At 44.4% G+C, this 12,023-nt stretch overlaps 1 protein-coding gene across 2 annotated transcripts in view; it reads left to right on the top strand.

The window, feature by feature from the left end:
• The first annotated feature begins 478 nt into the window (after positions 1 to 478).
• LOC132394641 (nuclear factor 7, ovary-like) overlaps positions 479 to 12,023 on the top strand; it is a 28,601-nt gene continuing 17,056 nt past the window's right edge. The window contains exons 1-3 of one of the 2 annotated variants that reach the window (XM_059970996.1): positions 479 to 940; positions 1,030 to 1,125; positions 3,065 to 3,298. In XM_059970996.1, coding sequence (XP_059826979.1) covers positions 530 to 940; positions 1,030 to 1,125; positions 3,065 to 3,298 — 741 coding nt within the window. In that variant the 5' untranslated portion in view covers positions 479 to 529. The remainder of the gene's footprint in view (positions 941 to 1,029; positions 1,126 to 3,064; positions 3,299 to 12,023) is intronic. The other variant, XM_059970997.1, reaches the window with a different exon arrangement.

Below are 12,023 nucleotides of genomic sequence, written 5' to 3'. Positions count from 1 at the left end.
GGCAGACTCGATGGGCCGAATGGCCGACTTCTGCTCCTTTGTCTTATGATTCGACCGACCCGGGGCGGAACTGTGATTCGACAAAGCCAGGGGCGAGATCGACTGAGGATTGGTGACCATGGAAAAACATTGAGCTCCAACTTGTGCACATTTGACTGATTAATTAAAATGGACTGTTTTCTCTTTTTTGTTCATTTTAGTGACCCTTTAGTCAAATTAAGATTCATAAATATAATCTGGTAACCGCATGCCGTGTACTGTCTGTTATTTCGTGCCACTAATTTGTAACAGGGTAGCAAATTACACAGCCTCCGCACAGACGGGTTTGGAGTGGAAGAGCGGCTCAATCGCAGAAGTTTGGCCGGAGCTTGTCTTCCCTAGACTGACGCAACCGAGGAAACCGGGGGTGTTTCATTTGTACCAACATTACGTTCCCTCTCTGAGTCTACAGCGCACCTAACGGACAATCGCAGTAGGGCACATCCACGGAAGTGAAAGGGTCGTGCATCAGGAAGTGGCAGCGGTTAACATGGCTTCGGAAGGACAAGTCGAGAGTTTAACAGAGGAGGTAATTTGTCCCATCTGCCTGGAATTCTTCACCGACCCGGTTACACTGCAATGTGAACACAACTTCTGCCGCTCCTGTATCACACGCTTTTGGGAAAGGGAGGAGAGGTACACGTGTCCGGAATGTAGAGCGCAGTTTGCAGATCGGACCCTCAGGCCAAGCCGACTCCTAGCTAGACTGGCCGAGAAAGCTCAGAAACTACATCTGAAGCTGAGAGAGAAGGAAAGTAAACTTCACTGCGAGGAACATGAGGAAGAACTGAAGATGTTTTGTGAAACGGACAAGAAACTGATCTGTGTGATTTGTGCAGTTTCGCAGGAACACAGACAGCACCGCTTCCTGTCGATTAAAGAAGCTTTTGAAATCTACAAGGTAAAGGCATGCAGATTCTGATCACGCGATTGCTTATTTGTTAATTTATTCTCTAAACCTTTTATTTTCTAATTCTCAAAACCACACAGGGTCAGGTTAACTTTTCCTTGGAATGTCTCACAAAAAGGAAGTCAGTGACACAGGCAATGGCGGAGCATCACAAACTGAAGATTGAAAGAGTTCGGGTAAGTTTCGATTTCCTGATCTTGTGTCGATTGCGTCTGTAATGCGTGTACTAACAGGGCGGCACATTACTCAGTCGATACTAGGGGTTATTATACCCCTAGGGCTAATTTTTTCTGTGGACTGCCACTTTAAAACGTCGAGAGAATGAGACTGACTTTTAAACACTTAGATTTCTGCTGACTGCAGAGTAGCTTGGTTGCTCTGGTGACCAGCTCGTGATTACATTTCTCTGGACTTATACAACGACGCTACAGAACTGCTGACTGCTTCTGGGTTTCTATGGTGAGAGAGGTAGCGCTATTTGATGGACAATGAATGTTTATGGTTTCTCGCGACTTGGTTTGAATGTACAAGGACACACAGAGTCACGCAGTCAGAGTCAAGATGTGAGTCGGTCGCTGGTTTAAACTTTCAGTAGCAGTAACTCAAAAGGGGTGAGTTGAGATCGATCCAGAGTATTGATAAATGACTCTCACAAGTGCTGCAACTAGTAGAAGTTTGCAGAGAGAAGAAAGGAGAGGAGAGGAAGGGTTGAAACAGAAGAAACCTAGTGACAAAGAGATCACTGTTTGGACTCTCTTTCCAAGTAGCCCGTAAGGGTGAATTTGTTTCCATTCGGATACTAAAGTGTGATAGTCACATAGTTAATTTGCAAGAGTGGGTTCTGTGGTGAGGGGAAGACCTTTGTGAATACCACGTGTGTGTGTTTACCCTTTGTTTGGGTGTTGTAGTTCACTGAAGAAAGGCACCCCTGTGGCAAATCACTGTTGGAGTTGTTTTGTATGTCGTGGAACTGGGTATCACGTTGTGTGTGATTCGGGTAACCTTGTGGAGTCTACCAGTGTGTTGACCCTTGCCTGGGTGGTTGTTCTCTGGAAGGGGGTCCCCTTTGTGATAAGCTACTGTTGGTGATAATCCATAAGTGGATTCTGTTTGAGTATCCTGTGGCCACCACTTTGGGATGCCCCGTAGCTGAATTTGGGTGTGGAACCACTTGTGTTGAAAGGATATTTGTTGAAGATCACTGTCGGTGATACTTCATGTGTGGAGTGGAACAACTTTGGAGATAAAACCTACTGTTATTGTTGTCTTGTATTGCTGTCGTGGAATCTGTGGAACATCGATGGAATTGCCTTCTCACAACATTGGCCTTTGGATCACAAACATTTCACATTAATTAACCCGTGCATTTGAACTGAACTTCCCTTACCACAGCATCGGCAAGACTATCACTTACCACCTGAGCTTGAAGAAGTTTTGGGGATTTATGCATTTACACTTATACATGCATAACACCGTTAACTCTTGATTTACCTGGTTTAAGTTACTATAGGACGTAGTTACTAATAAATAGTGATTGTTAACAGCAAAACCAGACTCCAGGTGTGCTCTGTTGTTGCTGATACTTTTACAGGGTTCCATGTACGTAACATGTCAAAAAATAAATCAGATGTCCTAGTTAGATCCTGATCTGGGATGCTGTCTGTGTGGTTTATGTGTTCTGCCCATCACCGCCTCGGATTCCTCCCACATCCCAAAGACGCGCTGGTTGAATGATCAATTGGCTGCCGTAAACTATCTTTGTGAAAGTGGGTGATGAATCAGCAGAAGTTAATACGCGTGTGAAAAAGAATGAGGCAGTGGATTGATGAGATAATGAACTTCCTTTCACAATATTTTGGAAGCTTCACAATAAGATTTTGAATCGCCAAGACAAACAGGTTTACAGACCAAATGCTGACAAAACATAATACTGCAGGTAAGTAACGTGGACAGCACGTACCGGATGGGCTGAGAGACGTCTTCCCGTGCTCCGTTATTTTGTGCTCAAGACTGATGGACTGAATGGTCACCTTCCCTATCAGAAGGATCGACAATACAGTAACATAGAACTTTAACCTTCACATAACACTTTAACCTTCACCCTTCATTTGGCAGGAACAGTCACGCATCCTTCAGTCGGATATCACATCCCAGTTTGCTGAACTGCACCAGATTCTCACTGAGAAAGAACAGCGCTTACTCCAAGATCTCAGGGAAGAAGAGGCAAGGATTCTAAATCCAATGGAGAAAAACCTTCGAGAGATTCAAGAGAATTTAAATTATATTCAGGAGGAAATTTCAAAGTTACAGAAACAGCTGGACCAAAAAGACAGTGTGATATTTCTGAAGGTGAGAGATTACATTACAGATTGATTCAGTTAAAATCCACTGTCACGTAGTGTGGGTGGCATTTAAACGTAGAAATGTAGAAAACCTACAGCCCTTCTGCCCACAAAGTTGTGCCAAACATGTCCTACCTTAGAAATTACTAGGCTTACCCGTAGCCCTCTATTTTTCTAAGCTTCATGTACCTATCCAAAAGTCTCTTAAATGACCCTATTGTATCTGCCTCCATCACTGTTGCCGGCAGCCCATTCCACAAACTCACCACTCTCTGAGTCAAAATCTTACCCCTGACATCTCCCCCGTGCCTACTCCTGTTGTGGTGTCTCGCGCCCCACAAGCAACCAGGAGACTCAGAAGGTTCTTCAAGAAGGGTTAAACTTTAATTGGCAAATCAAAGCTGAGACAATCATTGAGCCAGTTGCTGATTGCCCCTCCCCCCACCACGATCCTTGTACATAGCATTTTTTATAGCAATCTCCTAGTTTAGTTGCATTAGCATATCCAGTTGGTCTACAGTTGCATATCACAAGTACATCCGCCACTATTGTTTCTACCCATTGACTTAATCATGTTCTAATCTACATCTCTTAGCTACCTCTCATTAACACACCAATATCTTCTACATTCTTAAGATTTCATTCCCCTACTAAATTGGATACATGCATAGCAAATAGCAAACTCAAAGCTGACTACATAATCTACATCCCTTAGCTAGCCTCTCATTAACACACCATTATCTTCTAAATTCTTAAGATTTCATTCTCCTACTAAATTGGATACATGCATAGAAAATAGCAAGTTCAAAGCTGACTACATAGTTTTGGTTACACAGCAAACAATGCAACTTTTATACTCCAATATATCCCCCCTTTGAAAGAGTCCGCGCACAAAAGCCCCAATAAACTCAAGCACTTATTCCCAAATCTCGGGTTAAACTATAATTTTCTGCGCCAAGACCTCAAAGTATTCTCTCCCTGTTACCCTGGGCCGCTGAGCCAAAAGCCTGTCCCTTTGTACCTGAGACAGGGGAAAAAAACTCAGAAGCCCTTACAATCTACTCCCACACTGTCATTTTGCTCTTGTTCATCCTGCAGGTGATGTACGCTGTAACGATACATTTTCGGTGTTTCTTTCTCCACTAAGCTTGCTTCAGTAATTGCCATGAGCATCGGAAATTGTTTGGTTGCAGCACGCACTACAAGAGACTTGAGACAAGGAAGAAAACAGCACAGCACAAGCGCATAGCTCAACAACACAATACTGACAGTTATTGCCATTTTAATCATCCTGCTCCTCATCCACTGAGTCTACTTTCTAATCAGTCAAATAACTGTCATTCACCTACATTCCCCTATTATCATTACATGCTATGCTTAATCCGCATTCATCATCTTTCCACTATTTCTTTACCCATTATAGAGAACTTCACTGATTTACCTCTTGAAACTTAAAATTCCCCACGGTTTCCGAACCCTCCACTCTGTGCGTATACCTCGCACTGTGACAAGACAAAGTCCACTGAAGCCTGTAAATAAGGTGACCAAAAACCATCCTTCTTTATTTTCTTTATCACTTCCCCCCTTGCACAATGGTCAATCCCATGCGCTTCTGAAATCAGAATCATCAGTAGAGGGGTGGGCGCTACCAACAAACCGTCTTCCGTGCTCCACAAGCCTTCCGGGTTCTGCTTGGCCCCCTTCGTCTCCACATTGTCTGTTCTGCCAAAGTTGCCTTACCTTGTATTTCAATTAGGTCCTCTACCACAGGTTCTGGAGCTAGGCTTATTTGGGGGGCAATGACAACAGATGTACATCCAGACGCTTTTCTGGCTGCCTCGTCCGCAGCTTGATTTCCCTTTGTTATTACATCATTTCCCTTTTTATGTGCCTGGCTTTTTACTATAGCCAATGCTTTAGGTTTCATTATGGCTTTTATTAAGTCTAGAATTCGCTGACAATGTTGTATGGGATCTCCACTGCTTTTTTTAAAACCTCTCTTTCCACACTGCCCCGAACAAATGGCATACTCCATGAGCATATGCATAATCAGTATAGATGTCTATTTTCTCACCTTCCATCATTTCACACGCAGCTGTCAGGGCTTTGATTTCCGCTAGTTGGGCGGAACACGGTTGGGGACAGGACTCCATCCTAATAATCTTATAGCTTGACTGCTCCTGCTGCACTACTGAGAACCCTGCATGGTTTCCATCATAATCCCTATAACAAGAGCCATCTACAAACAGAACCTTTTTATCTGCATCCTCTAGTGGTTCTGACCGTAAATCTGCTTTTAATTTGGCAAATGCCGTCATCTTCCCTACAGAATCATGTGGTTCTCCTTCATAGCCCAAAGGGACAAAATCGGCTATATTACTGGTAGTGCATCTCTGTATAGTTATGTCTGGAAATGTCAATAGCTTCTGATATGCTGCTATCCTGGCTGGCGTCAGCACAAATCTCCGTCTTTCCAGCAATTCTGCTACTTTGTGGTGTGTGTACAGAGTCACAGGATAGTCCAAGGTTACAGATGATGCCTTTTCATATGCATAGTACAGCCCCGCCAACCCCTGATAACAGGGTGGATACCCCTGAACCACCTCATCTAGTCTCGTACAGTAGTATGCTATTGGCTGCTTTGCTTTTCCTGTGCCTGTCTCTTGTGTTAGGTCCGCTGTGACATAATCCTCCTGTCAGTTGGATACATACAAATGAAAAACCTTCTTGTCAGGCAAAGCTAATGCGGGTGCTGACTGCAATTCCTGCTTAATAGTATTGAAAGCTATCCCCGCCTCTTCATTCCACTGTAAGCCGTTCTTCAAATTTGTATGTCCTGCTTCTTTCATTATCTTTCTCAAAGGTGCCGCAATCTCAGCATATTCTCCTATCCAATCTGAGCTGTATCCTGCCATTTCCAAAAACGTCATCATCTGCCCTACAGTCTGGGGTTTTGGGGCCTTAGTTATTGCCTCAATCTGATCTGGTGCTATCGCCTTCATTCCCTTGGATATTATCTTGCCTAAGTATTCCACTTGCTGCTTGCAAAATTGCAGTTTCTTTTTGGATACTTTATGTCCTCCATGTGCCAGCTTCCCTAACAGAGTTATAGTGTCCTGCTCACACTGTTCCTTACTGTGGGAGCAAATCAACAGGTCATCCACATACTGTAACGATGTACTTCCAATGGTATGCCCTCTAGGTCTGCCTTCAACACCTGATTAAAAACACGAGGTGAATGTTTAAACCCTTGTGGCATTCTGGTATAGGTATACTGAGCACCTCTGTAAGTAAATGCAAACAGATACTGACACTGGTCGGCCAGAGGAATGCTGAAGAAAGCCGAAATCAATCACTGAAAAGTAACTTGTTTCTGGTGGAACATTAGTCAAAAGCATGTGTGGGTTGGGGACTACCGCTGGCCAGTCCTCTTCCAACCACATCATTTACCGCTCGCAAATCATGCACCAATCTCCACTTAGATTTATCTGCTTTTAAGACCGGCAGCAACAGGGTATTGCATGGACTGTTTGTTCTTTTAAGCAATCCTATTTCAAGCAACCCCTGCACTGTTGATGCTATTCCCTCTTCTGCTTCTGGTCTTAGAGGGTATTGTGGTCTCCTGGGTAGAATTGCTCCCCTTTTCAGCCTTATTTCCACCGGACAAGCTGTTTTTTATTTTCCCTACATCCGTATCATGCTGCGACCACAGAATAGACGGCAACTCATCTAACCTTCTATCTTTCTGCTGGCCTCTTTCCTTTCCCAGCAAGGGCATGTGTGGTTGGGGAGTTATTTTGACCTCTCTCACTGTCCCTACCATATCTACACTTACCATTATTTTAATGCAATTGTTGTCTTCTGATATCCACACCTCTGGCATGATTTTCCTCCACACTGTCAACGGTTTCAGCACTCTTAACTAAGGGTCCTAAGTCTTTAGACTGATCTCCCTTGTTTACCAACAACGTTATGTGGGGCGCAGCCTCCGGTATCCTGTACCATTTTTCTAAATAGGTGTTCCACTTAACTTGTAAAGCTGCCCCTTGCTTTCCAATTATCACAGCCTCCCCTTCCAGGTGCTGTTGGGTATGTGTCTCCAGGTGCCATCTCTCCTATAACTCCCTGTTCTGAGTCTCTTCAAAAATCACTGTACAATGTAACTCAGATTTGGGCATTACAGCCCTGGGTGATATAGCCTGCACACCTTTTTTCCATTTTTCCCAGGTTTCCTGAATCTGATCTGCGATGTCTCCTATCCAAAAGACATTAGCCTTCTTGTCTTCTCGCACTATCAATTGAGCTCCTGCTCTTTCCACACTCAGCCCATTTCTGGTGCATTCTAATTTTAATTCCAGTTTCAATAAAGCATCTCTGCCTAACAAATTAATCAGAGTTCCTTTAAATACTAGCACCGGCAAAGCAATTCCTTTATTTCCCATTCTCAACTGCACTGGAGCCATGCACTGTGTCAAATGTGTTTTCCTGGAGAACTCTACTGTCTTAATAAATTTTCCTGACGTGGGAAGGTGAAGGGCATACTCTGGCTGTACACAAGTGTACAGTATCTATCATCATTGGTGTCAGTTGCCCTTCTAACATAACCTGAACAATGGGTTCCTCATCTGCCTCCCTTGTTATCATTGGGTTATATCCCTTCCCACTCGAGTTCTCGGGGCACCCCTAATACCTCGCATAGGGGTTCACAGGTCCACTTGGGCCTGTGGGGGCTGGTCCTTGGCTAAACTTTAGTTCCCTTTTTATCGGTACCTGCTGGTGTGTGACAGGCCATGGTGTAAACGGACAACCTCTTCTCATGTGACCTGGCTGATTACATCCCCAGCACAATCTCTCTACCTCTCTTTCCCCCTGTTTCCTCACTGGTGCCCTCTCCCCTTAGCTCCTCTGTCCCCCTCCTTGGGACTTCCAATCCTGTCTGGGCTGTTTGAATTTAGTCTGTTCCTGATAGCGCATTTGTGGGAATGCTGCTCCAAAGATATTGATTATTGGCATGGGGTTTTCCGGCCCTTGTCTTACAGTATGATCGGTTCCTCCATATAGCGGTGCTTCATCCAGTTCTATGGCTGTACTCGGACCGGTGGTTGCTGGCAGCATCTTTTTGCTTTTCTCTTTTTCCTTCTTTTTGAGTTCTTCGAGCTGCAATTGTATTAACTTTCTTTGCACCTCTTCCTGCTGCTCAGCCAACCTTCGTTTGTCTTTCCGGTATTTCTCAACCGCATGGACTACGTGGTCTCTAAATTCTTGTGGGGTCATTGATGTCAGCCCAACCACTTCCTCCAGTTTGGATTTTACTTGCGGAGGCATTGCATCCAAAATGCAATGTAGTGATAAATAAGCTATTTTCCACCTCTTGCTCGGTCTCCAGTCTCCACTTTTTCAACTGGTTTTCTACGTAGGCTGCTGGGTTTTCAGTATCATACAGTGGATCCCCCTTTAAGGCTTTGGGGTCCAGTTTGGGTAGATAAAGCTTCCTGAGGGCCTGCCATACCCTCTGCCTCACTCTGTCAAACCCGTCTCCATCAGTTCTCGGGTCGTTCGAGTTTATTATGCCAGCCATTTCCATTAGTTTGTTAAATTTGCAGGTTCCCATCAACCTTATCAATAGTGCCTTCAAATCTCCCATAGCCAATAATCGTCCCGCCGATTCTTCTTCAAAGGCTCTGATCCATTTCCCTGCTCCTTCATGTAGATTGAGCAGTGTTTTTCAGCCCTTCTAGGTCCTGGGATCCCCAAGAGATATACTGCACTTGTCCTGATCCTTTAACTAACAATGGCATCATTCTTCCTCCTTCTTCCCACCTGCTCTGGCTCTCCTCCTCGCCTGACTCCCCATCTGTCTCAGGGTATGTCTTTACTGCCTCCCACACAAATGTCTCCGGGGTCCTCTTCTTCCCTCGGTCTCCCTTTGGAGTCCTTCCTTTCTGTCTTGATTCAATACTTGGTTGGCCCCTGGAGTATTTCTCCCATCTCCTCTGGCAATCCCCTCTCAGTAACTTATCTGGCTCTCTCTCTACTTCCGCAAGTCACTCCCCTACTGCCTCCTTCTGCTCTTCTAGGCTTCTGCCTCCTGCCTCTTCCCCACAAATTCTCACATCCTCTCTCTCTCCACCTAACTCTTGCTCCTCCAATGAGTCACTTTCTCTTTCTTCCTGTCCGTGTCTGTACACCTGTGGCAGGGACTCCGCATGATCCTTACTCGTGCTTGATTCCCTTCTGTCTTGTGTTTCTCCAAGACTCTCATCTCCTATCTTTTTTCCACTTCCTCTTGAATGCCTCAGCTCCTCCTGCCCTGATGAGCCACTTTCTTTTCTAGTCTGTTTATTTCTGCGGTATAAGCGATACTCCTCATACTCCTTTTCCTCTCTCAAGTATTTCATCTGTTCAATCTCCTTTCATTTCTCTCTTTGCCTGTTCCACCTTTATCCTTTCTGCCTGTATCTCCTTCCATATCACCACTTTTTCCTTCTCGTATTGTCCTTTTTCCTCCTCATTATCCCTAACTTGTACTTCTCCCTGCATGTTTACTGCTCGTGTCAGCAGTGGGCACTGCTTAGGGTTTCCTTCCTCATTATAGGGAGGGGGCTTTTCTGTTTCTTTCGCATCTGGGTACGGAGCTGAAGCCAGCTTCTCACTGTACCTTCCTCTCTCTCTAACAGGCTGTTTCTCCAGCACCTTAGTGTCTTCCTCGCCAGTAATCAATATTCTACCTGGCCTCCTCAGCCTTTCCCCCTCCGTTCTGAAGAGTTTTAGCACTTCCATTTCTCGTTCTCTTTTTTGCCCTCTTTTCTTAGATTTATCTTTTGGTTTGTAATTTTTAATTAGTGCCTCCATTTCTTCGCACAAGCTTACATCAAACGTTCCTTCTCTTGGCCATTTTGTGCCCAGGTTTTTGGTTCTCTTTTCCCATTTTTCTGAAGTTTTTCTGATCTCATATTTATTTACCAGGATTTTTTTGCTCAGAATCTCTACTGCCGTTCCTTTACCTGTCATGTTGTTCTCTCTTTTTAAGGTATTTCAGAGATTCACAGTTTGTTTACTGGATAATATTATTTACTCTAATTCTATGCCTAGTCTATCGTCTATCTACCAGCGCTTTAAACTATATATTGGACTGTCCTTGTTTCCTATTCTGTTCTGCCCATACAGACCTCGATTCAGAGTGGTATCCACAGAACTTTCTCTTTGCACCTCGTCTATATTGCATCTTGTCTATTCAGACCCTTATTTCTTAAGGCGGTATCCATGAGGATTTTCTCTATTTTCCTTTCACTGCCCATTCGGACCTTCGTTTCATATGAAGCGGTATCCACAGGGATTTTCTCTATTTTCTCTTTCCCTGCCCGTTCAGACCTTCATTTCATACGAAACAGTATCCACAAGGATTTTCTCTATGCACCTCGTCTATTCAGACCCTTATCCCTTAAGGCGGTATCCATGGGGATTTTCTCTATTTTCCCTTTCCCTGCCCGTTCAGACCTTGGTTTTTTACGAAGCATTTTCCACAGGGACTTACCAACACCATGTGGAATTTTTCTCCACTTATTAGCTTATTTGTACTTACCCTCACTGCAGTGTTCTTGAATAATCCTCTGAGCCTCCTGTTAACCCCCAATTCTGCCAGATTCTTTGGACCAGAGAGACCCTTCGGCAGTGGTTCCTCACTTCTGAGACTCCAAGACCTCCCCAAACCAACAGAATTCTTAGTCCAAATTGTTGCAAAAAGCGCTTACCTTTTGTTTGGGTGCACCCTTTATTCTGTTAGCTTGTGGGGGTCCCTAGAGGACTGGGAAGCGTCCCCAATCTGCCGTTTCCTTTCCGCGGGTCTCTTTCCGGTCCTGCTGCGGTCACCAATTTTGTTGTGGTTTTTCATGCCCCACAAACAACCAGGAGACGCAGAAGATTCCTCAAGAAGTGTTAAACTTTAATTTGCAAATCAAAGCTGAGACAATCATTGAGCCAGTCGCTGACTGCCCCCCCCCCCCCCCCCCCCCCCCCGATCCTTGTACATAGCATTTTTTATAGCAATCTCCTGGTTTAGTTGTATTAGCATATCCAATCAGTCTACAGTTGCGTATCACAAGTACATCTGCCACTACTGTTTCTACCCATTGCCTTAATCATGTTCTTATCTACATCTCTTAGCTACCTCTCATTAACACCCCATTATCTTCTACATTCTTAAGATTTCATTCCCCTACTAAATTAGATACATCCATAGCAAATAGCAAGTTCAAAGCTGACTACATAGTTTTGGTTACACAGCAAACAATGCAACTTTTATACTCCAATACTCCCCAGTACCTTGAACCTGTGTCCTCTTGTGGCACAATTTCAGCCCTGGAGAAAAGCCTCTGCCTATCCACACCATCAATGCCTCTCATCATCTTATACACCTCTATCAGGTCACCTCTCATCCTCTGTCACTCCAAGGAGAAAAGGCCGAGTTCACTCAACCTGTTTTCATAAGGCATGCTCCCCAATCCAGGCAACATCCTTGTAAATCTCCTCTGCACCCTTTCTATGGTTTCCACATCCTTCCTGTAGTGAGGCGACCAGAACTGAGCACAGTACTCCAAGTGGGGTCTGACCAGGGTTCAATATTTCCGAAATAAATCCAGCATTTACCAATAATTCAGAAACTGGAATAAGTGCTGCCTGTTCTCCAGGGTTGAGCTAGCAGTGATTCCCAAACATAATTCTGTGCAATTGGA

The sequence above is a fragment of the Hypanus sabinus genome, chromosome 5, assembly GCF_030144855.1.
Source record: "Hypanus sabinus isolate sHypSab1 chromosome 5, sHypSab1.hap1, whole genome shotgun sequence".
Classification (NCBI taxonomy): domain Eukaryota; kingdom Metazoa; phylum Chordata; class Chondrichthyes; order Myliobatiformes; family Dasyatidae; genus Hypanus; species Hypanus sabinus.
Note: the sequence above shows the minus strand (reverse complement) of the source record. Positions and strands in the feature narration are given on the sequence as shown.